The sequence below is a fragment of the Diabrotica virgifera genome, chromosome 1 (assembly GCF_917563875.1).
Source record: "Diabrotica virgifera virgifera chromosome 1, PGI_DIABVI_V3a".
Classification (NCBI taxonomy): Eukaryota; Metazoa; Arthropoda; class Insecta; order Coleoptera; family Chrysomelidae; genus Diabrotica; species Diabrotica virgifera.
This window is the reverse complement of record NC_065443.1, coordinates 112,411,286-112,439,174: the sequence shown is the minus strand read 5'-3', so window position 1 is coordinate 112,439,174 and position 27,889 is coordinate 112,411,286. Positions and strand designations below refer to the sequence as shown.

The 27,889-nt window shown below is 33.1% G+C and overlaps 2 protein-coding genes across 4 annotated transcripts in view; one reads left to right on the top strand and one right to left on the bottom strand.

Moving 5' to 3' along the window:
- The window catches only part of LOC114331171 (eEF1A lysine and N-terminal methyltransferase homolog), a 34,036-nt gene extending 13,981 nt beyond the window's left edge, over nt 1-20,055 (bottom strand). Inside the window, exons 1-5 of the mRNA XM_028280666.2 lie at nt 19,761-20,055; nt 19,586-19,708; nt 13,263-13,698; nt 12,599-12,861; nt 5,214-5,397 (exon numbers count right to left, since the gene is read on the bottom strand). Coding sequence (XP_028136467.1) covers nt 5,214-5,397; nt 12,599-12,861; nt 13,263-13,698; nt 19,586-19,708; nt 19,761-19,852 — 1,098 coding nt within the window. The 5' untranslated portion in view covers nt 19,853-20,055. The remainder of the gene's footprint in view (nt 1-5,213; nt 5,398-12,598; nt 12,862-13,262; nt 13,699-19,585; nt 19,709-19,760) is intronic.
- A 110-nt stretch (nt 20,056-20,165) lies between these two features.
- Nucleotides 20,166-27,889, top strand: part of LOC114331172 (alpha-1,2-mannosyltransferase ALG9) — a 43,172-nt gene continuing 35,448 nt past the window's right edge. For all 3 annotated transcript variants that reach the window (XR_007700279.1, XM_050658932.1, XM_050658923.1), the window contains exons 1-2: nt 20,166-20,411; nt 20,479-20,642. Coding sequence is in view for 2 of the 3 variants with exons in the window: in XM_050658932.1 (XP_050514889.1) it covers nt 20,305-20,411; nt 20,479-20,642 (271 nt within the window). In the remaining variant the exon portion in view is untranslated. The remainder of the gene's footprint in view (nt 20,412-20,478; nt 20,643-27,889) is intronic.

Genomic DNA, 27,889 nt, shown 5'->3' with positions numbered 1-27,889 from the left:
TTTAAAGTTATAAGTAAAAAAAGTAGAAAAAAAAACGAATTTTTTGAAATTTTTAAATATTTTATTTTTTTTATTAATGTTCCGGGCATATTTGAGAAGGATCATAAATCAATTATTATTAACGAAGTTATCACCTAACTTTATCCGCAAAAATCTGAATGCCACCTCTCACATCCACCTAAAAACAGATCCTTACTGGTCTACTTGCCATCCGCAATCGGTAAAATATTTGAAGTCAAAAGGCAACACGTATCTCATCTATCATAGCTAATTTCAGATGCCTAGTAGCGAACAGAGCCACATTAACTCCGTAAGTCTCGGTTCTATAGATAGCGTGGCTTAATGGGGCAACTATTGGGTTTTTAAATCTTTATGATAATAAAAGAATTATTAAGGACCCAAGTCATAAGCTGGGGAGAAACTTTGAACAGATAATGCAGAGTTTGGTAACTTTCTTTATTAATGTAATTTTGGTTTCCCTATTATTTTTGTAGACGGGAAGACTAAATAAAGCACGAGAGTTTAAATAAAGCTCCCAAAATGATGGAAGAACTAAAAAAGACAATGGAACAAGAAGGCCCGAACATAAACTTTCAAAACACAAAATACACGACCAGTCTAGTTTCAAGTGATGTTATGAGAGTAGGTGGGCACGAAGTACATCAAGTTTTTAGCTTTGTCTACATATTTAGGGCATGAAATTAAAATAGGAAAAGACAATCAATAAAAAAAAAAGAATGTGTGTGTACTTTGTACGCACGTAAGAAGATATTCTTCTATTATTAGTTCAGAGAAATAAGGAAAAAAAATAGCCTGTTGGTGACACAACCCCCTCCAGGCCGAAACCAAATTTTTTGAGTAATATGGACATCTATAATAATAACCTATATATTTCCTGCAGCCGATTTTGATGATATACATAGTTATAAACAAATGAAGATCAAAAAACGGTAAATTTTCGCTTTTTTCGTCTATTACTAAGAAAATAGATATTTTAAACAAATTTGAGAGTAAGAAACTCATAAACGGTATAAAAAACTTCAATATGGCCTTTGCTTAATATGTCTATCCTTATTGGTTGCTTAGAAAATTGCAAAATAAATCATAAATTTTGAGTTTTTATAAATATTTATAACTTATGTAAAAATTAACTTAGAACCTTCTTATTACACGGAATGCTGAGACTTATGGTCCTTAGTTCATACCCTAAATTTCGAAGAAATTGGTCAAATAGTTTAAAAGTTATTTAATTTGTTTTTCCCAAATTTATTTTTTTTGCAACACTGTAAGTCAGAAAATGATGAAGGTACAGTAATACTTTGGATAGTTTATGAAAGAAGAAAATTTACAGTATTAATTTAATTAAAAAAAAATTACAAAAAATAATTATAAATATTGCAAAATTATTTTGCAAAAACATGTGAATTAAATAAATGGGGGGGGGGGCTAACTTTGTCCCTAATTGTCCTAGGACAGTTGTTTTTCTTTCTAAATGTGTATAAAAATTCAGTCTTTCTAAATATGAAAAAATTATTTTTCTACAGGTAACGGTTAAAAAGTTATTCTAATTGTTCATAAGTAAGCAAAAAATCGACATGTTTTTTCAAAATAATTTTACACTGTTTAAAATTATTTTTTGTCATTTATTTTTAATAATGGTAATAGTATAAATGTTCTTCTTTCATAAACTGTCCGAAGTATGATTGTAGCCTCATAATTTTCTGACTTGTAGTGTTGCAAAAAAAATGAATTTGGGAAAAACAAATTAAATAACTTTTAAACTATTTGACCAATTGCTTTGAAATTTAAAATATAATTTAAGTACAAGAAGTATCAGCATTCCGTGTAATAAGAAGGTTCTAAGTTAATTTTTACATAAGTTATGAATATTTTTAAAAACTCAAAATTTATGAATTATTTTGCAATTTTCTAAGCAACCAATAAGGATGGACATATTTAGCGAACGCCATATTGAAGTTTTTTATACGATTTATGAGTTTCTTACACTCAAATTTGTTTAAAGTGCTTAACTTTTTGGTAATAGACGATAAAAGCGAAAATTTAGCGTTTTTTGATCTTCATTTGTTTATAACTATGTATATCATCAAAATCGGCTGCAGGAAACATATAGGTTAATAATATAGATGTCCATACTACTCAAAAAATTTGGTTTCGGCCTGGAGGGGGATGTGTCACGAGAAAAATCTTATTTCTCTGGACTATATATAGGTAATTTAAACGAAGTAAATATACTTAATAGGTTATTTGTATTTTATTTAAAAATTAAACTAACTTTCTTATCTACCACTTTCAAAAATTTTTTATTAAAATAACGAAAAATAAAAAAAGTATGAATCGTCCAGGATTAGAACCCGCGACCTTCCGTGTGCTTCCGTTCTCTGTCCCACCGCTCTGCCAACTACGCCATCAAGCCACTTGAATTGACACATAAGTTTCGGATATAATTACACAACACGGCGACAAACTGTAAAAATGTTATGCCTACATATTTTATTATTTTACTACAGGGAAACACAAATCCAAAAACACAAGAATTATAATAAATAATACATTTCCTAAAACCACTAATATATTCTTTTAATGACTTATTTGCACGGTTACAGATACATACATACCTATATTGAAAGATTAGCAATGAACTACATACTGTCAAAGCTACATACTGTCAGTGTGCGCAGGCGCGTGGTTGATGTACAATTTTACCGTCAATCGATTCGCCGCTAAAGAAGAATATCTTCAAAAATATAGACGTCTTAGAAGAGAGGAAAAACCTATCCATCAACGTAAGAAGAGGGAATACGAACAGAACACTCTCAATGAGATACAAAGTTTATTTGATAAAAATGAAACAAGAAAATACTACAAATCCTTAAATAATAGCCGTCGAGAATTTAAACCACAGATAAAAATTTGTAGAGACACTAACGGTGAAATTCTACATGACAAAAACTTAGTTCTTAACAGATGGGCACAACATTTCAGTGAACATCTAAAATCAACAAAATCTACATCATCAACTACACAGTGAAGACCCAACAAGAGAAGAAGTGTCAAATGCCATCCTAAAACTCAGAGACAATAAAGCCCCAGGAATCGATGAAATCTGTTCAGAAATGTTTAAAAATGGTGGTGATCAACTTTTTGTAGCAATCCATAAACTGATAGTTCTTATACGGCAGAATGAATTGGTACCAGAAGAGTGGCTAAAGGAAGTAATATGTCCGTTGCATAAAAAAGGTGATTAACTGGATTGTAAGAACTATAGAGGCATTACTTTGTTAGCATCTGCATATAAAATCTTCGGCAATGTACTGTTTGAAAGACTTGAACATTTTTCAAAGGATATTGTAGGTCAATACCAATGCGGATTTACTGCTGGAAAGTCAACTACATATACATCAAATTCAAACACATAGGCAGATTCTAGAAAAGTTACTAGAATATAACATACATACCCACCATGTCTTCGTCGACTTCAAAGCAGCCTATGACAGTGTTAAAAGAAGCGCATTATATAATCCAATGATAGTTAGTTAAGTTGACCCAATTAACAATGCAAAACGTAAGCTCGTGGCTAGTGCGTTAGAATTCAAGGACAAAACTCTACGTTCTTTGACGTTAATAATGGTCTAAGACAGCGAGACGCGCTGGCGTGTCTCCTCTTTAATATTGCCTTGGAAAAGGCGGTCAGAAAATTAAAGATTAGAATGAATGGAACTATTTTTAATAGATCGACGCAAATTCTCGCATTCGCTGACGATATAGTTATAGTGGGCAGAAGTTTGAGAGACATGATGCAGTGTTTTACAAAGCTTGCGGACGCGGCAAGTGAATTAGGACATGTGGTAAACGAGGAAAAAACCAAATATATATTGGTTTCTAAAAACTCCCGAAATATCCAACAGAGAATTCAAATGAACACTCACACCTTTGAGCAAGTCAAGGAATTCACATATCTTGGATCGCTAGTAAACTCAATAAACACGACAAGCGATGAAATGAAAAGACGCATAGCAATAGCAAACAGAACTGTTCACCGTCTCCATAAACATTTAAAAAATAAAAATATAAAACGTGCAGTAAAGCTCAATATATATAAGACCTTAATAAGACCGGTTTTGATATATGGAGGTGAAACGTGGACCTTATCTCAAGGTGATAAAAGACTTCTTGGTATTTTTGAGAGAAAAATTCTTAGAAAGATTTTTGGGGCAGTAAATGAAAATGGGCTATGGCGTCGAAGATACAACTTTGAACTGTATCAGTTATACATCGATCCAGATATTGTGAAATTCGTTAAAGTGCAGAGACTTAGATGGGCTGGACACATTGCTAGAATGTCAGACCACGAATACACTAAGAGATTAACATTTTCAAAACCAGAGGGCACAATAAGTAGAGGACGAGCACGAAGAAGATGGATTGATGATGTGGAAGAAGACCTAAAAATTCTAGGGTCAGAAGATGAAGGGAAGTTGCCAGGAATCGACAGGAGTGGCGATTTCTTTGTGAGCAGGCCAAGATCCACAACGGATTGTCGAGCCACTTATGATGATGAAAGACAATCAAACTTATGAGATCCAGCGCCGTAAGGGCTTGGTATGGGCAGCATTTGGCAATATGCGACATATTCTAAAAGGAACGCTACCGATTTGTTTGAAGAAAAAAGTTTACAACCAGTGCATACTGCCGGTAATAACATATGGTTCCAAAATTATAACTTTGACTAAACATTATGCAAATAAATTGAGAATAACCCGAAGAAAAATGGAAAGAGCAATGTTAGAAATAACAAGAAGAGATATGGTACCAAATAGGATAGTGAGAGAGAGGACCAAAGTGACAGATGTTATAGAAAAAATTGCACAAGCCAAATGGAGATGAGCTGGACATGTAGCACGTTAAAATGATAATAGGTGGACCAAAAGACAAATAGAGTGAAGACCTAGAGAAAATAAAAGACACCGAGGTAGACCATTAAAAAGATGGATGGATGACTTGAGAAAAACAGTAGGAAATTGGATACAGAGGACACAAGATAGAGAACAATGTAATAATATGGAGGAGACCTATATCCAACAGTGGATGCAAAAGGTTGAGGAATGATGATGATGAAGGGAAAAACAAGTTAGGGTATTGGAAAAATGAAAGATGATGATGTATTAGCCCAGTTTACTTACTTAGTTACTTACCTGTTTAGTTTTTAAGCTAGGTGGTGCTAAGTTGCAAATAAAATCAGTCAACTCTACTTGAACTGCATCAAACGATTCATACTTTTGTCCTCTGTGTAAAGTTATAATTGCTAATCTGTTGTTTCTTGTTATTTCTACTAATTTTTTTCTTCCATTAGGTGTGGAAAATAGCCATTCGGCTTCCCTAATTAAAGGAGGTTGATTAATAATATATACAGAGGGGCAAAATGATGGAATAAGAATAAATTCATTTTTTCAAGAATCGGATTTTGGAGGCAAACGCCAAAACATACATACATAGTGGCTAAACACCCCTTTAGGGGTTACGCCGCTTACGCTCTCTAGATCTATGGTTTGAGGTAGATCAGTCCTCATGTTCGTTATTTAATTTTCTCGGTTATTTTTCTTTACTCTTTCCTGTCTCTGGTTTTTTCTTTCCAATGTCGTATGCCCGCCTTGTTGAGATCACTTACTACTTCTTGTAACCATGTATATCTTGGTCTTCCACGTCTTCTCTTACCAGCTGGTGTCCATTCCAATATTGAGAATATCGTCGTAGTTGATCCGGATCTCCATATGTGTCCTAGCCATTTTGCTCTTTGCTGTTTTATTTTACACACTATATCTTCCTTAATTTCATCCAGTAGCTCAAGGTTCGTTCTTTGTCTAAATTCATTGTCACTTATTTTTATTGGTCCTAGTATTGCTCTTAGTATTTTTCTTTCTTGTATTCTAAGGTTTTCCTCTTGTTTTTTTGTCATGCTAAGAGTTTCTGCTGCATACATCATCGTCGGTCGAATTATTGTTTTGTATACTTTCATTTTTGATTTCTTACTCAATAACTTATTTTTAAGTAATTTTTTATTTGCATGGAAGCTCTTATTTGCTGTAATAATCCTTTCTTTGATTTCGGTTTCTCTTTCTCCATTGTTTGTTATTAATATTCCTAAGTATTTAAATTTTTCGACTTCTTCAAAAGTGTATTCTCCTACTCTAACCTTTCTCTTTTCAAAGTTTTTGTCAAATCTCATTATTTTGGTTTTTTCTTGGTTTATTTTTAATCCCATTACTTTAACTTCTGTTACCAATTCGTTTAACATTCGTTCCATTGTTTTCTATTTTTTGTTATTAGAACAATATCATCAGCGTATGCTATTATTTGTCCTTCTCTCGTTCGGAGGGTGCCTTTGTTAATCTTCCTGACGATGTATTCTAGGGCAAGATTAAACAGAGTTGCTGATAATGAATCTCTTTGTGTCACGCCTTTATTGATGACAAATTCTTCTGTGTCGCCTACTTGAGTTTTTATGCTAACTACCGTTCTACTCATTGTCATTTGTATTAATCTTCTTAATTTATTTTGTATTCCCATTTCTTTCAGAGCTACCATTAATTTTGATCTTTTTATTGTATCAAATGCTTGCTGAAAATCTATAAAAAGCAGTTCAATTTCTATTTTATATCCATGTGCTTTTTCCATAATTTGTTTAACCGTATGTATGGCATCTGTTGTAGACTTTCCCTTAACAAATCCGCATTGATAGTGTCCTATGATATTCGTGGTAGCTTCGGTCAGTCTTCGTTGTATTAAGGTGGACATGATTTTATATGCTGTGTTTAATAGCGTCAGTCCTCTGTAGTTATTGCACATCTGTTGATCTCCTTTTTTATGAATCGTGATAATTTGTCCTTTGTACCATTCTTCCGGTATTTTTTCTTCGTTCCATATGTCTTTTATTAAATTGTATAATTTATCTTTTAATTCTTCACCACCATATTTTATAAGCTCCATATTGATACAGTCCGATCCTGAGGCTTTACCATTACGGCTGCTATTAATAATTTCCTCAACTTCCTCTTTTGTTGGTATTTCTAGCTGGTTTCCTAACATCATTGTCTCTTCTTCTATGTTTTCAGTTAGGTCTTGATCTTCTTGTTCTGGTAATAATTCTTTAAAATAGTTAGTCCAAATTTCTTTATACTCTTCATCGTTTTCTGATACTTTTCCATTTTTATCTTTTATGCCTTTTATCTTTCCTTTAAAAGTTTTGTTCTGCTCACTAATTTTCTTATAGAATTCTTTTGTGTTTCTGTTCTTACTTTCTTTTTCTATTTCTTTTATCTTATCATCCAACCAGTCACGTCTAATTTTCCTTATTTTTTTCTTGCATTCATGTCTTATTCTATTGTATTCTTCCCTATAATCCTGTCTATTTGTTCTTATCCACATTTGTCTCATTTCTACCTTCTTTTTTAGCATGTTATGGCATTCTTCGTTATACTATTCTTGTCTTTTTTTGTTTCTTTTTATCCCAATGTGTACATCCGCTGTTTCGTTTATACATTTTTTTATATATACTCCAATCTGTTTATATTTCCTTTGTAGGTTTAGATTGTTCCTTCAGTTTTTTGTTCATGTCGTCAGCATACTTAATCCTTATGTCTGGAGCATTCAGTTTTTCTACGTGCCATTTATTTTTTGCTGTCGTGTTTTTTAGTTCTTTTGACTTTTTGTCTTACCTTTGCAGTCACCATAAAATGGTCTGTGTCTGCATGTGCACCTCTGTAGGTTCTCACGTCTGTTACCGATGTTTGCTTCCTTCTTGTAATCAGTATATGGTCTATTTGTGACAATGTTTTTTGGTCTGGGGAAATCCACGTTACTTTATGATATTTAGGATGTTCGAATTTTGTACTAACGATAATCATATTGGTACTAGCTGCTAGGTTACATAATCGTTGACCATTGTCATTAGTTTTTTCGTGTATTGTGTGTTTACCTGCTACTTGGTTAATGTAGTCTTCCTTACGTATTTGGGCATTAAAATCTCCCATTACCAGTATTGTGTCTTCTCTAGGTAAATTCTCTATTTCTCGTTCGAGTTCCTCATACAATTTGTCTTTTTCCTCCGCAGCAGTACTTTCAGTTGGGGCATATACGTTTATGATTGATATATTAAATGGTTTGGCGTTAATTCTCAGGTAAGCCATGCGTTCATTTATTGGTTTAAATTGCATAATGTTATTTTTATTTTTCCCATAATTATGAAAGCAACTCCATATTGACCTTGTTTTTCATGTCCCGAGTACTGTAGTGTGTAGTTTTTTTTTATTTATTTCTCCTTGACCTGCCCATCTAATTTCTTGAATCACTGCAATATCAATTTGGTATCTTTCTAGTTCTGAGACGATCTCCTGCATTTTTCCTGGTTCAAGCATTGTTCTGATGTTCCACGTACTTATTTTTATTTGATCACATTTTTTCGTTTTTTTATTATATTTATTTCTGTTCGTGTGTTTTATTTTATCTAATCTGTTCAGATCCTTTTCCTTTGCCATTTTCGTCAAACAGGTCGCAAATTTGGTCAAACGCCAAAACAGGTATATTTTTATTTTAAATTATAATTTTTTGGCAAATATATGATACCAGTGACGTCATCCATCTGGGCGTGATTTTTATAAATGAGAATAGGGGTTGTGTGCTAGATCATTTGAAAGGCTATTTAATTCTCTATGCAGTAATATAAATATTAATATAATTATTTATACAGGTCCGCCAAAAAAAAATTATTTTAATTAAATTGACACAAAAAAAGTATTTGTTGTAATTTCTTTAATTTAGATGTCACTGTTGTTAAAAGACAGAAAAAATTATTTCGACAAATAAACCTTGCCTTTCGCTTAAATTAAATGTTTAAACTGCCATCCACATTTTTTTGAATTTGAATACATATTTAATTTTAGCGGCAAACAATATTTTGTTGTGAAATGAACATTTTTGTCTCTCTTCTGACAGCTCATTATAATGTATTTTGAGTTAAGAAATTACAAAAAATACATTTTTTGTGACAATTAATTTATTTATAATAATTTTTTGGCCACCCTATATAAATAATTATATTAATATTTATATTAAGGTATTGAATAGAAAATTGATATCTTTTCAAATGAGCTAACCCCTATTCTCATTGAAAAAATATTGTCGATATATTATAGATCGGCGCAATTAATGCAAAAAATAGGATCATGTATGATTTATCCAACCCAAAACAGATACATTCTATCCATTTCTATTATTATCTATCTATTCACTTATACACAAATACGGTATGCGGCAAAATAAACAGTACTGAAATTCTTATGCCTCAAATTTGTATGTGTCAGGCGCCGAAACGTACTGAGTGGATTCCGAACGTCGTTATAACGTATCATATATGAATGTCGTGATAGTGTTAGGTGCTTCAGAATGGTTCTCAGTTTTGCAGAAAAAAAATTTATAGTGGAGTGTTGAAATAACAACATACTTTTGTCTTCCCCTGTATACTTAAATTCTACCAAATGTATAAAATCTCGGTTACACACAACCAAAGAAAACTATTATAATAAAAAGGTGAGATACTAACTCACATCTTATCGACAGATGCAATAAATGACGTCAAAGTTAGAATAAATAAAATATGGAAAAAAGAATGGAAAAATATTACAAGCATGTCAAAAAATTTATATTTTTCTTTACATCAAGAACTTCCTCCGCCACCTGAATACATATTTAAATATAACCTGCCAAAGCAAGATATTTCTACTATCGTCAGATTAAAAACTCGACACGGGAAATATGAGGCACATCTGCACAAATTAGGAATAATTAATTCATCAGTATGTTTTTGTGATAATGTTTCGATTAGAGATTTAAACCATATTTTCTTGGAATGCAAAATTAACGAGAGACATATAAATCAATTATATTACAATTTACGACAAACACAAGTTCATTTTCCAATTAGTATAGAATATCTACTAAGTTGTCATAAAATGGAAATATTTAAATTACTCATAAACTACTTGAAAGAAACAAATATAATCATTTAAGTGAAATACGTATAAATATAACAAAACTAATAAATTGAGGTAAAATAAAATAAAAATCTGTGGCTAACGGACTCGCATCCAAGCCATTTTTTCACACACACACACACACACACATATTATAATAAAACATAATTAGTTAAAGCCCCTTATTGATTCATAAAAATGTAAAATCCATTTTAGTACCATATTGGTCAAAACCATGAACAATCATTTCCTTTTCTTTGGTAGTAAAAAATGAGTTAACATCTACACATGTCCCATTCAGTAAATTAAAATTAGATCTCGTTCGCTTTTTCCGTAAATCGACATAAAATAAGGGGAATTTAAAACACTCTCACCTCAATCGGCAAACAGAACACACACACATTCGTACACTTTCACGCATTTTTAAATCGTAAAGACAGTCTCTATTTTCTAGTGCGATTTAATTAAGTTAAATAAGTTGTACAGTAAATTAGTGTAATATTAAACATTCTCGCTTTATAAATAAAATTTAGTTTGCATCTGGTGCTTTACTTTGGTAGCAGTTTCCCAGTAGCAGAAATCGACTCATTCTTATGTGTGGAAATTAATTACAAGATCCGCACATGGAGTACATACTATTTTCGGTCATACGGAAAAGGTCACGAAAGCGGTCCAAGCTTAAAATCAACAATGGTTTTAGCAGGATAGAACAACCTGTCGCACTGCCAGGGAGTCTCTTCGAATAATGCGCGATCATTTTGGGAGTTGACACCTACCAGAACTAACGCCACCAGATGCGTATATATGGGGAATGCTGAAGGAGTCAGACAAATCCACCGTCTGCCATTTCGGAATTGCGGACTAAAATTAAAGATTTCTTCGTGCCAGAGGCAGTGGCGGATCTAGAAATTTGCCTTAGGGGGGAACTTCCAATGAAAAACCAACCAAAAGACATAAACAAGATAAACTCAGATTACATAAAAGACATAAATAATAACTTATAGGCATTAAGTGCCCTTAATTTTCCTAACTAGCGTTTTTATTGGGTTGAATTTGTCTTTCTGTGGTTTCGGTTTCATGTCAGCTAATATATTTTTATGTTTGAACAATTTTTTTCTTTAATTTTGGACCTTGTTAGGGGGATTTCCTCATTTTCCCTCCCCGTAGATCCGCCACTGGCCAGAGGGCATCTTTAACATCTGTTTTATCGGGAACGTGCGTCGTCGTGAATAATGTTTGCAAGGCTGTATCATGTATACTAGATATATAAATAATCATAAACATTTCAATATTCATTTCAGTACTGTTGATTTTGCCGCATACTGTACCACTATTAATAAAACTGTGAAATATATTATAACTGATGCACTAAGCTAAAAATAGAAGAAAAATTGAGCAAATGAACAACAGTTTATGTTTCATTGCGGTTCAGAGATGATTAATGATCCCCTTACGTACGTTTCAGTTTCCCCAGACCTCATAAGGTGAGCGGCCGTGGGTAACGGCATAAACTCTGGCCTCATACGCCAGTAGACGTGGGTTCGATCCCTGCCAAAGACAAACCATTTTCATTTCCAATAATGACACGAGCCGTCTCACCGTGCCTCGGAGAGTACGTTAAGCCGTCGGTCCCCCTGGGCTAGTGTACATCGACACTAGTTACTTGAAACAGGGTTAAAGATGTAATTGGCGCTGGAACTATCCGAAAGGATCTCCCCGGCAAAATGCCATACGATATTATTATTATTAGACCTCATAAGAGGGGCTACATGATCACCTCTGTATGGAAACGAAACCAAGCTGTCTGTTTAAGCAGAATTATAAAAATAATTCATGCATTGGACGCTGTAACGACATCTATTTAAAGAAATGAGAAGTCCTAGATTCGAAAATCTTAAACCTCTCGTTGAACCAAGAACCAATTTCTGGTTACTTCCGTTATCTCTGCCTTTTACAATTTACCTATAAGACTAGCAGACGACGAAAGGACTCTACGATATGCATTCACACTTCTTAGACAAGTAGATGAAATGTGACTGCACATTGTAGAGTCCTTTTCGTAAGATTTACGGATCTGAGACTTCTCATTTCTTTAAATAGATGTCGCTAGAGCGTCCGATGCATGAATTATTTTCATAATTCGGCTTAAATTAGTTAGCTTGGTTTCGTTCCGATTCAGAGGTGATCATGTAGCCCCTCTGATGAGGTCTGGGAAGACTGAAACGTACGTAAGGAGATGATTCATCATCACTGAACCGAAATGAAATATAAGCCGTCTTTCATTCTCCCAGTTTACTCAGATTGTGAGTACACGGAACCAATTTCACTGTAATATTTTTCCTAGACGAGTAGATGAAATGTGACTGCAAATTGTAGAGTCCTTTTAGTCTTCTTTATTCGTCGTCTCCTTGGCTTATAAATTGTAAAAGGCAGAGATAAAGAAAATAACCAGAAATTGGTTCCACGAGAGGTTTAAGATTTACGGATTTGGGACTTCTCATTTCTTTATTTTTTAAGAACAATTGAATTGTAACATGTAAAAAAATTCTTACCTTCCTTCTGGGACAATAAATGCTGCATACTTAGAGAAATCTTTCTGTTGCGGAATATCCACTACATATACTGTAAACCGAGTACCTGATGAACCTTGTTCAAAAAGTTCCAACACTACTTCACTTTCTTCAGCTATAGATGTCCTTTTTAAACCTGAACAAATAAATGCTGCATTTTGTGCATCTCGAACCTGAGCTAGTAGTTCACTGGGATTACTGCATCTGTGCATTTTATCTGCAGAACCTAAATTTAATTCTAAAACCTAAAACCACATGTGGCTTAGTTCTATTCATGATGTTGGAATTCATTTATTAAACATTTTTTATTAACACTTTCGCTGCCACCTACTTATTACTTACTCCCTATTAGTGCCACATATATATTCAGTAACATTATTAGGGAGCCAATACGAAATTTGAAGACTGTATATTACTTTTATTTCAGGACTTAAAAAACTTCCGATAAAAAACCAGAGTAAAAAATGTATGAATTGAACCTTTACCTAGGTGTCTCTACAACAAGAAGTAATTATGCGTAGGGCTAACCGGCAAAAACCTATTTATTTCCACAATTTGTGAACGCCAGAAGGCGACAGTGGCACCTGACTCATGCATGCAAAATACCTTTTGGCGACAGATGGCAGCGAAAGTGGCAACTACCTACCTTCTGAATTAGTGCCTTGAACTTTGTACATACTACAATAAATACAGGCAAGGAATTTTCTCCATTTTCAATAGCTTTCCTTTCCGCTTCAAAACACCTCACGATCCGAAACATAAAGTTATTGGAAGGAAAATATTCCAAAGCATATTTCAAGATATGTTCCTGAAGCAAAGATACACAAATATATCTTCCTCCAACTCTTAATACTCTTAAAATCTCATTGAAATATTTCTTGATATTCTCTATCGTTGCTTTTGAATCATCAGGCATTAAGGCATCTAAGGTACCTTTATCCAAGACCACACTAAATTGTTCATTGTCAAATGTCATGTTTAAGGCGTCCATTTGTATATATTTTAAATTACTTCTTGGCTTTTCATTTTGTGATAACATCTGCCTTATTACTACTTGTGAAATATCAATATTCGTTATACCACTGCAATTTTAGAATTATTTAGTTAATAAAATGTTTTTCTATTATAATGTTTAATGGTCCTGGGAAGGGTCTAGGAACATTGGGAAAATGTAGAATACAGCCAATAAATGAATAAGTTGATAATAATAAGTGAATTAATATGACAAAAGCTAGAATCATCTGGTGCAACATAATTAGATGACTGAGCACAACATAACATTGCGTTGGAATAACAAAGTTCTAACTGCCTCAGGTGCCATTTTTAGTTATGACTGTTTAAAGTTTCTATGTTATGTATTTATTTTAATACTATCGCCACTTTTGTATGTTTTAACAATGTAAATTAAAAAAACATAATTAAATTACTTAATATATACACTGGGGTGCAAAATTAACCGGACACCTTAAAAATGGGTCATTTTTTATGTTTCGAATTTCTTGAACCTGTTGTCCGATTTAAGTAATTTTTTAATATATTATAGCCTTATTCTTTAACACTATCGCTGTAAGAGTATTGTTGCTAAACAGTTAAATTTTCATTGTATACCGGGTGTACCAAGCAAACTGTGTCTTTTCACAAAATTCGCATCACCCTGTGGAATATTCTAGCATTTATAAAATACTGAATCGTGTTTTCTCAACATTTTGTTTTTTGATTCATTCGCTTATATTAGGCCATAAAAAAGTTAGGTACTTTAATAACTAGCCATGTTTTTCATCAATACAGGGTGTTTTTAAATAAGTATGGCAAACTTTAACGGGTAATTCTGCATGAAAAAATAATGACAGTTTACTTTATAAACGGTATGTCCGCAAATGCTTCGTGTCTGAGATAGAGGGTGTTGAAATTTTTATTACAAACTGAAGATTTATTTATTGCTTTAAAACCGGTGGAGATATGCAAATGAAATTTGGTGGGTTTTAAGAAGTGTAGTTATTGTACATTTTTTGACATACAAGAAATTAATATTCACCATTGGCGCCCATACGGGTAATATGAGCCGTCATATTGCCCATATGCGCGCCAATGATGAATATTAAATTCCTGCTTGTATGTCAAAAAATGTACAATAACTAAGTCTTAAAACCCACCAAATTTCATTTGCATATCTCAACCGGTTTTAAAGCAATAAATAAATCTTCAGTTTGTAAGAGAAATTTCAACACCCTTATCTCAGACACGAAGAATTTGCGGACATAGGTTTATAAAGCAAACTGTCATTATTTTTTCATGTAGAATTACCCCTTGAAGTTTGCCATACTTATTGAAAAACACCCTGTATTGATGAAAAACATGGCTAATTGTTAAAGTACCTAACTTTTTTACGGTCCAACACATAAGCGAATGACACAAGCCGTCTCACCGTGCCTCGGAGAGTACGTTAAGCCGTCGGTCCCCCTGGGCTAGTGTACATCAACACTAGTTACTTGAAACAGGGTTAAAGATGTAATTGGCGCTGGAACTATCCGAAAGGATCTCCCCGGCAAAAATGCCATACGATATTATTATTATTATTACCCTTGTTTAACAATTAGTCTATGATAAAACAACTTCAAGTTATTAATAAACTCTTGTTGTTAACTTATAAACACCTTAAGTTCTTGCAAATAGGACCTTGTGTACTTAGTTGACTGTTTTTATTTCAGTTAGAACCTTGTTACATACAGAGAATATGTTAAATAGAATCATGTTACATAAAAATCTCAGTTTAGACAAAAATGGCAGATAGAACCTTGTTATTCTGATGCAACGAAAGGAGAAATGGGCAATGATAATACAGATATAAATATATATTAATAATGATAAAGACTATCATCATTTTCAATGTCCTTTTAGAGAACATCAAACAGCTAGGATTTGGTGAACATGCTACTTCTAGATGTTTTAGGAAATTTGTGGGAGCTACCCAGCATACAATCTCACTAAGGGCTTGACATCCAAGAAAAATTCCTCACAGCTCAAGTGCTTGGGGTAATTTGATACCTTAAGTATCTTGGATATCAGTCAGATTGACAAGCAGGCCAGGTGGATGACTTGCATTCACTACACTAGGAGTCAGTGGCGGCTCGTGATTTTTACAATAGGGGAGGCTATACCTAACTGTAAAATATCTAGACAAATTTGCACTAGCAAAAAAATGCGCCAAAAAATGTAATTTAAGGCCCCATCTTTTGACCATTTTTATTTACATTTCATAATATCATCCTAATTCATAATTTCATGATATCATCATTTTAAAAATAGTTAGTCTAATAGTAAAAGTTTAATACCAAAGTTTGTGTGTTTATTTGTTAACAATTCCATCTATTTGTAAATAGATACCTATGCATATCAAAATAAATACAGATTTGAAGTTTTGCAGTCCATACATAATGAAGCTTCAAATTTTTTAAGATACTCTACTGAATTTTTTTAATTCTAAACGCGGCCTACTGCGAATTCAAAAACACGATAAATTACCTATATTTTGCTTTGAGTTAGAGATATCGGAAAAAGTTATTTGAGCAAGTTGTTCCAAATATTATTATAATCCCACATACCAAATTTTATAACAAAATTCGCACTTTTAGATTTTTCATTATTTTTAGTCAGGACCCTAAAATTCGTTGTCCCGAGACGCACCCAACCACCCAACGGAGCTGAGAAGCTACACTGCCTCCCTTGGTGTATCTCCGGGCAGCGTGTGATGGCGCCGTAAATGCCACTGTTAGGAGACCGGCTCTCCTTAAACGCCTGCTGCGCTGCACGGAGCATTAACAACGGAGAATGCTGGGCTTCTCGGCTCCGTTCGTGCATCTCGGGATAACCCAGGGTCGTGCCTACAATAATAATATGTAATAAAACTGAGACGCGATCATGCGTTCTAATGCTAATGCTCCGTACGTATGGATAATTAGTGATAATATGGAATTTATACGTTGTATAATAGTGAGAGTAATTGTTGTTTTCGCGATTCATGATAAACAAAACAGTATAGAGTGTGTAAAAAATTTATAGGGAGGCTGAGCCTCCCTTGCCTCCTCTGACGAGCCGCCACTGCTAGGAGTGACCTAATGTTGGATGGTTCAGACCCTGACCATAAACCAAAAGAGCTAACATAAGTAGTAGTTTAATAGGTTAAGTACCAGATGTTAGTTTTTTCCATAAACTTAAAATATTCTGTGTCTTTTCAAAGGGGTGGTCAACAAAACTCAAATTTTTGCTTGTTTCCTCCCAATTACGTGTACACCAATAATTTATTAATTAAATTAGTAAGAAGAGATCTGTCATTAAAATTTAAAAATATGACCGGCGATTCTATTACAGGTCCCAATACTACGTTTTGACCTAATGCCTATGTAAATAGAATATGTAATAACAAATCTATGTTCCCAAAAAAACATTTAAAGGAGAGTGTACACCTATATGTTCTCATCCTCCTTCTTGGTTCAATTTGATGACCAGGATGAGTGGGTTGAACGAGAACTCACATTAGTCTGCCAGAATGGGCTCACCTGGTTCACAGATGAGTCCAGAATGGATAAGCGGGTAGGTGCTGGAGTGTATGGAGGTGGAGTCAGATTTGAGTCTAGCTAGGCTCTCGGCTCTCATGCATCAGTCTTTCAGTCCGAGATCTTTGCAATCCTGGTATGTGCTCAATATAATTTGCCAGAATATGACAAAAACGTTATAAAGATAAATGACAATAACTAGTGTGACCAACTAGTCCGAAAAATCCGGGACATGGCCCGAATTACTAAGTCGTGTCCCGGACAAGGCTTACGGGCCATCCGAATTTTCGGCGATTTGGTAAAATTCTATTTTGAAAACGTTATTCTTCTAAGAATTTACATCAAAGTGAATTGGTGGGACGAAAAAAGTCGACAATTTCTAGAGTGTAATACTAATTCCACATCCAAAAGACATGCATTTTATATCGTGGTATTATAGTTCTACGAAACCTCAAACTGTGGACTTTTTTAGTTTCTGTATTTTAATTATGGTCTTCTGAACAGACGAAGACTTCTTTCTTTGCCTAATCAATAAAATTACGATATTAAAGTTCTATATTAAAAAAATGGCCCGATTTTCATTGAAAATTCCCGGATTTCAGGTTTTTTTTCAGCCTTGTCCCGAATTCGACTGAATTGGAGTTGGTCACACTAACAATAACCCATATGACAGTGATTTATCTGCAGGTGAAGATGTTATTGAAAATGCCAGTGAAGTTCATATTCTAATCAACAAAAATTTTACTTAACAAGCAAGGAGAAAACGAATGTTTTGCATCACAGAACAACAACAAAACACATTGATTATTTTCAATTATTTATATCTGAAGATGTAATTGAATTAATGGTAAGAGAAACAAACAAAAATTCTCAAATGTATCTACAAAATAATACTGCAAGAAGAAGTAGTATGTATAAAGAAATGAAAATATTCTTGGGTCTAACGATATAGAAGGGGCTGGTACATAATAGCATCCATCCAAACATATTAGTTGAATATTAGAGTATATAAAAATGAAATGTGTTACTTTTTGACTAGAAATTTATGTGGGGTTTTGTTAAGATTTTGGCATTTTGGGGTAGATATCGAAAGGGGCAGATTATTCAAAATTTGACTTTTTCATAATCTTAATAAATAAATAAATAATATATTTGAATCAGCTATATTTTTGTCCACCCACCTAGGTGAACATGAATTTAATTTTCAGAAAAAAGGGTGACATTTACCCGTTTGGCTGATCAAGTTTCAATGTACTATACCCGTTTTTAAACCAGGAGTAGTAAACTCAAAAGATAGATTCACAACCAATAATGTCACTAGAAATATCACCAGATTAATCTTCTTTTTTTTGTTGATCATGTTGGCCTGCGACAGTAATCCATAAATGTTATATTATACTAACATGTCACTAAAGAGTTCTAAAAAAACTGTTTTTTTTATATAAATACAGACTAAAAATATAATAATTAAAGGAAAAATGCAGAAAACACAAAAAATTGCAGATATAACTTAATTAACATATCAATTTTAAATGCCATTAGTGTCAAAATTTGATAAATATAAATGGTGTCAAAATTTCATAAGTTAGTGGAGTAAACTTGCCTGCAGTTGGACCAACTACAAACAAGCATTAAAACACAGTAAATTTGAACTACTTCTCCTAGTTTGAAAACAAGGTATAGTATCCTGGTTTTGCCATGGCCACGAGAAACTGAATGGTATTTGTAAAGTTGTTCTACGATAATAATAAAAGAAAATATAACTTTTTCACTCCTGAGCTGTTCAGAAGAGTTTGTTTTAATAATAATAAGAGGTTGATAATAAATAAAGAAAATATAGCTTTTTCACTCCTGAGCTGTTCACACGAGTTTGTTTTGGCACCAGCAGGAGGTACTCTTGTCAACCCAATTGGGTGTATGTAGCACTTAACCTGTTAAAAATTCTAATTGATCTGGTACTTACAGTAGAATACACTGGTGTATCTATGAATGAGCAATACAGCAAGAGATGGGGGCATGTGACTAGGTGTAACTCACAAGACAAGAGTGGATTCTTAAAAAAACAGAAATTAGAAGAAGTATCTTGGATGAGTGAATATTCACTTTAAGGTAAGCCGCACACCAACGAAACATGTAACGTAAAACATGAAACGTAAAACACGTTTCATGAAAATAAAACACAGCTAAACAAATCTTGAAGTCCGCCTACCCATGAAAGAGTGTGATTCATGCTCATAAAACATTTTTATTTTCAGAGAGTTTCATAAATGGCCGGACATTTATTTATTTAGCAGTGTTTTATTTCCATGAAACGTGATTTACATTTCATGTTTCTTTGATGTGTGGCCTGCCTAACAGCTTCATGGCTTAATTCTGAAGATAAAATTATATTTGAAATTTCTGCAATATAACATACCTATATCCAATATCATAAAGATCTCTACCTAAGGTGGAATTACCACATCCTGTTATAAGAATATCATCCTGTTTTTTAATATACTTATGTAAATATTGTGACAACTCAGGATATTCCCCATACCTACAAAAAAATTGTAAAAAAAATATTAAGACGATATTTATAGATGTGTTACCATTCGAATGCTTTATTTCCTCTTTTCTTAAAAAATGTATCCCAGTACTCTTTTTGGCTGAACTGTTCTTTGGACTTGGGTAACAGATTCATTTTTATACTTTTTTATTAAATTATTTTTAAAAAAATGGTAAACACATTTATAACCTTAAAATTCATATTCTTCTTTTATTAGGTAATATTAGATCTATCTTTTTGGCAATTCTGAGGATATTGTTGGTGATTTTTCTACTAAGATTGTAGACAATTATAGCTATAATAATCTAATATCACTATTTTAAACTATTAATTTTCGAAAAAATGTGTTTTATTGAATTGAGTTAGTAGTGTTCATCAAAAGATAATAAAACACAGTAGTTCTTAAACTCAGTAGTTCAACAAAGCACATCAAAGTGACACCCAGTGACACCAAAAAGAAGAAGACTAATTGTTCACAACATGTCACAACAGCAATTTTAATATTTTTACAAGAATTACAAGATAAAAAAAAGATAACAGACTGGTAATTGATGATGTGATACCGATTTCTTTAAAATAATAACAGAATGACGAAGAGCCAGTTGTCTTTTAGGCTTCGACAAAATGCACCGCAACAAACTCGTAGGGAATCCCGCGATAAAAGTCACAAAAAACCTCAAAAACCACCACCAAAGTAAGTAGGGTTAAAAGTGCTAGTAATGAGATGTTTAATTCTAATTCTATACAATATATACTTTTAGTAAACCAGTAGAAGTTTCAACCAGTACCAGTCCCGGCTTAATATTTCCAGCAAGCGATACAGCCTTTAAAACACTTCTATCAGCAAGATTTTGTGCTGCAATATGGTCACACATATCAGATTGTGATGAAACTTTCAATTACTGGGAACCTATGCATTACTTAAGTAAGTTTATTCCTTAATTCCATAAAACTAATGTCCCTTTATTTTTAATATGTAATCTAAAGGCATGTATCCATTATGTTGGTGCTCCGTCTAACTGCTCCAATGGATATGGCATGCACTCCTCTACATATAAACTGCCACCAGTTGGATCGCTGAGGGTGAGTGCCGAACGGGAGCACCAACGTATCCACTATGTGGATCAGTTACACAGAGCAAGCACCACTGTTTTGGATATGTGCCTTAAGCCTTTTACGTTATTGAAAACCATTTGGTTTACCCATTGGTCGAATTAGACTTACTCACAAACCAGAACACATTTCCTTTTCAAATCAGGTAAATAGGTCTGTACTGGAACAATGTAGGAAAAGTTCGTTTTGTGAAATGGAACATTGATTTCAAGAACCAGAACAACGTTCTGGTCCATTTTGACCACTGGGTCTACTTCAGAGATTAGGTGGAACAGATACCCAGATGGATAGGACATTTAAGAATAAAATGTTATTTTTATACTCTAATAAACTCTAAACTAAGCATGACAACATGGTTACATTTACTAGGCAAAATGAAGACACTTCTTACTTACTTCTTACTTACTTACTTACTTCTTTTAATACATAAATTGAATTATATCTGCAGATATAAAAAGTAATAACCAACAGAGTTGAATGCAAATGCCTTCAAAAGGCATTCGACTCCATAGAACTTTGGGCTATTAGAGAGCTATGAACAACTGCAGGATGCCCGATACAGAATGCTCATACATATTATTTACAAGAAAGCTACAATGAAAATACAAATACAGTCAAAACCGTTTATAGCGAACTTCACGGGACTGGTGGTTTGTGTACGCTGTAGCCAGTGTTCTCTGTAAGCGGTTATATATGTTATAACGAACAGGTTGCTATAAACGATATTACACTGGTAGCAACAGTCAGCTCGTTGTGAGTTTTTGATGCAAAAATGTGTAACTTAATCTATACCTATAATATGTTATAACATATTACACATAATATTTAACATATGTGTTTATTGTACTTACGTAAATCTAAATATGTACATACATAGATACATATAATAATATGTATTTTAATGAGTACAGGTAGTCAATAAACAATACTCATAATATAACGGGTTCTCATTTTCGTATTATAAAAATGTAGGCATACATACACTATTTATTTTTAAAAACACCAAATAATGTAAATCACACCATTTGGCGTCTTGGGAGCTAGGAGGTCTAATTAGTGTTTAAAGGACTTACAATTGGACCTAGCCCGGATGTACATAATACCATCATAATCATAAATTAATAAAACCTTCCTTTTCATTTCTTGCCAATATCGGTACATTGGAGAGATACAACAATACAATGCCCATTTTCATAACTTTACAGCCAATTTTAAAGCAATTTTAAACTTTTTCCAACAAAAAGCGTTATTGCGATGTGGAAACAATATTATATTATAACATTGTATCTATTGTCATTATTTAAATCATGCATTTGTTATTTATATTATTTATTATATTATTAATTGTTTATTAATATAGTGTGTAAACCGGTCATAATTGAAAAAAATGGATGTTGTATCTTGCCGAGGTACAGATATGTATGTTGTAACCAATATTTCAACTGCCATCGTTCCAAGAAATATATGCTTTACCCGATTTGTTCGTTATAAGCAATATAAATGCTTTTTGTATATGTCATTTTACGGGTCCTACTATTTTGTTTGTTATATCCAATTGTACGTTATAGCCGGTGTCGTTGTAAACGATTTTGACTGTAGATGAGAAAACCAAAGCTATACCAATCAGCAGAAGAGTTCACCAGGGAGACATTATATCACCAAAGCTATTCACACTGGGACTAGAAGACGTGTTCAAAGACATTAACTGGGCAGATAAAGGAATAAATATTAATGGAAGAAAACTGAGTCATTTGAGATATGCTGATGACATTGTAATATTCGCTACAGCTACAAGTTTCGAAGAATTAGAGACCATGATGACGCAACTATTTCAAGCTTCAGAAAAAATTGGTCTTAAGATGAGCTTGGAAAAAACAAAAACAATGACGAAGACACCGAACATTAGAAAAATAATGTTGAACGACATAAATTTAGAAACAGTAAGTGAATATATCTACCTGGGACAGATAATAAAAGTCAACAAAGAAAATCAAATTGCCGAAATAGGGAACTTGCATAAAATTTTAAATTTGAAAAAAATGTGATAAATCACAACAGAACATAATTTAAAACATGTATCAATGATAAAAAAGTTTTGTTTGGCTTTCGTTTGGCCCCTAAAGACGATTAAAAATTCAAATTATTCCAGCCAGGCCAAACGCGTCGTGACATCATCCGTTTATATGTTTACATTCTTCCAACAAAGGAACAGAATTTTAATTTAATTTATTTATTTACGGGTTTCCCCAATTTCATAAAAAATATACATATATAAACAATAAGTAGAAGTAAAAGTAGTAGTAGTAAAGTCCAGTAAAACAGTAAAAAAAAACAAAAAATAAAATAAAATTAATTAAATGAAAGTGTGACAGCATAAAACTGTAGTAAGTACATTACAATAAAACTAAATTTAACATACACACAATCCACGTTATGCAGTGACAATACATAATAATAATATAATATAAACCGACATTAATCAACTAACTACAGACAATAAAAAGTTAATAAATTACATAATACAAAAGCATTGTCCATGGCAAAAATTAACAAATCTACTGAAAATATAATATTAAACATTAAACATAAGTGCTGACCGGAAAAATTGATTTTAGTCAGTTTTTAAATACTCTACTGGAAGAAGAGAATAAATCGATATCCAAATCATTCAGGCGACTCAAAGTTCTATCGATTGGTGAGTTAAGACCATAGTTTGTTGAATGATGAGGTACATGGAACAAGTTATTATTGCTCAGATCATGGTTTGGAATATTAAAGTTTATTAATTTTAATAAATCAGGGCAATTGATTTCACTATTTAATAGTTTATAAATAAATATATGATAAATATATTTATATAAAAGACTGTAGAATATAATTCTATGGTCTTTAAGGAGTGCAAATTGAGATCACTACAGATGATGGTATAGTTGTGGTTTAGTTCAATAACATTATATCCCAATCTGTACGCTGCAAATCTTAAAAACTTATTATGAACTCTCTCGAGACAAACAGCATGAACATTATAAAATGGTGACCAGACAATAGAGGAGAATTCTAATATAGATATGACCAATGATGAGTAAACAGCCTTTATTGTATTAAGGGAAAGATCAGCACAACTGCGAAGTATATAATCCAATACTTTTGAAGCCTTTGCTGTCACATAGTTAATGTGATCCACAAACGTTAAGTTTTCATCGAATATTACTCCTAAATCCTTTACTGTTTTAACATAAAAGAGCGCTTTACTGTCGATGACATATGATGATTGATATTTTTTTTGCAACTTTGTGGAAGCTAATGAAATGACATTTATTAACGTTTAAAAAGAGTCTGTTTTTGTTACACCACTAAACTAAATTATTGAGATCGTTTTGAAGGAGACTACAATCTTCATGATCTTTGATAGATCTGTAAATCATCAGCAAATAGCAAGTACTTAGAGTGATTAAAACATTCACCTATGTCGTTAATAAATAGATTGAACAGAAGGGGCGAGCAATGAGCACCTTGTGGAACTCCAGATTTTATTTGTATTGCATCTGACATAAATGAACCCAGTTTGACTTTTTGTGTGCGACCTATTAAATAGCTAGCAAACCACTTTAAAAGCTGATCGCTGAAACCATATGCCTTAAGTTTAGTAAGTAGTGGTCAATCCTATCAAAGGCTTTTGAAAAGTCTGTGTATACACAATCTACCTGACATTTTCTTTCCAGATCTCTGATAATAGATGTTTCATAAGATAGTAAGTTTGTAGTTGTGGATTTCTTGTGCATAAAGCCATGTTGATAATTATTTATTAATTGTTGACAAGTAAAACTAATATGGTTATAAATCAACTTGTCAAGTAGTTTAGGAATGGTCGATTGTTTAGATATACCTCTGTAATTTTCTATATTTTCTCTTTCGCCAGATTTAAAAATTGGAATTAAATGGCTAGTTTTCCATTTATCCGGAAGAATGCCTATTTTCAATGATAAGTTATATGGAACAAACAATGGTTGAGTTAGACTGTAAGCACAGTTTGTCGAGAAAAAATCGGGAAGTCCATCTGGTCCAGCTGTTACATTATTAGAAAGTTTTGACAAACCGTCATAAATAACTTCCACTGTCAAAGAATCACACTTTATAGATGAATAATTATTAAATGTGTCATGATAACTTACATCCAGGGAAGAAACATAAACTTCAGAGAAGTAAACAGCAAAACGTTCACTTATCTGATCACCATTCACAGCTTTTTTATCAGCTAGCTACATATTATTAGGAACATCATATAGCTTATTTTTTTCGGCTAAAAAATCTCCAAAATGACCTGGGATCGGTATTAAAATTATGTGACGTTACAAGTGTTTTTGATCGTTTGAACTATTCATAGAAAACTTGTACTTTTACAAAATGGTTTTATTTTCCGTAGTAAATCTTCTTTCCTTTCCTTCAATAACTATATCAAACTCCAATGTCAACAAACTGGTATATATTATTACAATGACATATAATAAATGTTAATAGAATATAAATATTTTTCCTTTATTCCGCGACGAGGTATACCCAAGTAGGTGGAGGCCAATAAACTAAAGAAGGGGAAGAAGAATATACCTAATTATAACCATAAACGGAACCATATAGTTAAACTGTGTGACGTCATGGGTCGTTTGAACTATTTTAAAATACAGAAGACTTTAAATTTGTACTTCTAAGTTATTATTAGTTTTTGAAGAGTAAAATTTTGGAAATTTCATTTTTATACAAAACTGAACATTATTATGTAATAAAAAAACGTCTATTACCAGAAGCATAAGGTTAGCTTGGGCAGGATTTGGAAAACTGACTCTTGAAAAATACTAAGATAGTGCAATATTTTAAAAACAGAGTTTACGATCAGTGTATCCTCCCTATACTCACGTATGGTACACAGACGTGGGCCAGAAAGAGCGATGGAAAGATCAATGCACAGGGTGAGACTTATAGATAAAAAACAAACAAATTGATTAGAAGCAAAACCAAAGTAAAAGACGCAAGAGAACATGCTGCCAAATTAAAATAAAGCTTCGCAGGACACAATGTCCGACTGAAAGATAAAAGATGGAACCACAAAATGCAACAATAGAGACCATGGTTAGAAAGGAGAAGCAGAGGAAGGCCACAAATGAGATGGGCTAATAACATTAAGAAGATTGGAGGACACAACTGGAAGCAAGTGGTGCATGCCGATTGCCCAAAGCGGACTCATGTTCAAGTGCAGATATTTCTTTGTATACTATTAAAATCTCTGATATTTATCATGGTATATGTCAACTCAGAAACTCTTTTTCAACGGGACCAGATAATATTCCAAATTATTTCTTGAAACGTTGTTCATTTACAATATCCAAACCAATATATCTACTGTTTAACACTAGAAAGTCGGAGGGGCCAATTTGGCCTCTGTTGGGATTTAAAGTTATTGTAGTTTTTTTTATTTGAGGCAATATTAATTTCATATTTTATGACTTTTAATATTTTGATACAAAGCCTTATTTAACACAAAAAAATATTGTTTACTAAATTTATTAAATGGTTTTTCTAACGAATCTATCATAGAAGTCTAAAGAGGCCAAATTGGCCTTGTGTACATTATTATCGTTTTCTGGGAAATTCGTCGAGCCTTTTTTTCAAATTCCTGTCGGATGGGTAAAATTATATTTGTATGTTTATTGTAAATGGTTACCCTTAAGGCTGATTCACATTATAGCTCAAGTCACGCTCCGCTCACGGTCAGCTCAAGCCACGATCAAAATATTCTCTCGGAGAAACCACGCGGTCCAAAAAAAGGGATGGAACTTGACCGTCGTGTTTAGTGCGGATAGCATGATTAAAATGCGTGTAAGAATAGTTGACCGAATCTTGAGCTGAGCGTGAGCGTACCGTGACCTGAGCTATAATGTGAATCAGCACTTATACTGGTACTGATCATCTTATGATCATTGTTGGTGTAGAGGACCAAATGACGCATCTTTATACTACAAAAGTAACTTCAAGACGATGGCCTATGTACGTGTTTTATAATACTCTTGACTTGGAAGCAATAAATGCATGGATTATTTTATAAAGAATAATTGGAAGTAGACTCAGTCTTCGTAAGTTTATTCTTCGGCTGTGTGAAGAATTATAGGCCCCATACCTTGCCTCCCGAAATCTGGAACTACACCTAGCAACACCAGGTCTACCAACAACTGTCACTGTTACTATCCAAAAACGAAAAAAATACCAGTTGAAAATATTTTGTAAAGGAAATCATACTTCCAATTATTGCAACGGTTGTAACAAGGCAATGTGTGGCAAATATTAAAAACTGCAAACTGTATGGTGTTCCGAATGTTTTTGATAGGCAGCGAATGTGTTAAACAATGAAAGTAAAAAATAAAATCAGATTCTACTGTCTAGAGTAGATTTAATTTCTTTAAACTGAGTTTTAATTGATTAAATAACTTGGGGCCAAAATGACCCCTTCGGGCTTTCTAGGTAGGTATGCTAAGCCAGACTTTCTAGTGTTAACTTATCTTTGCTCACATGTTCCTTCCCTGCTAGGGAAAGAAAGCTATGTATCACCTATTTTTAAAGCTGGTGACAAAAATAATGTAAAACATTATCGTAGTATCTCTAAGCAATCAGTAATACCAAAGTTATTCGATAAAATAGTATACAATCAACTATATTGGCAGTGTAAAGAATTATTATCTGTAGTTCAACATGGGTTTGCAGCTGGGAAATCCACTATTACTAACTTGGCAGTGTATGAAATGGATCTGTTGGAGGCGTTGGAGAGGAAGGAACAAGTAACTGACTTCTCTAAGGCCTTCGACAGAGTCAATTTCGACATTTTGCTTGCAAAACTCCTAAATTTAGGATTTACTAAGGAGGCCATAGAATGGATATCAAGTTTTTTAAAGGATCGAAAACAAAGGGTGAAACTATTTAATTTCCTATCTGAATCATTTGAGGTTTTATCAGGTGTCCCTCAAGGAGGCCACTGTTCACCATTAGTATTTAATCTCTTTATAAATGATATTT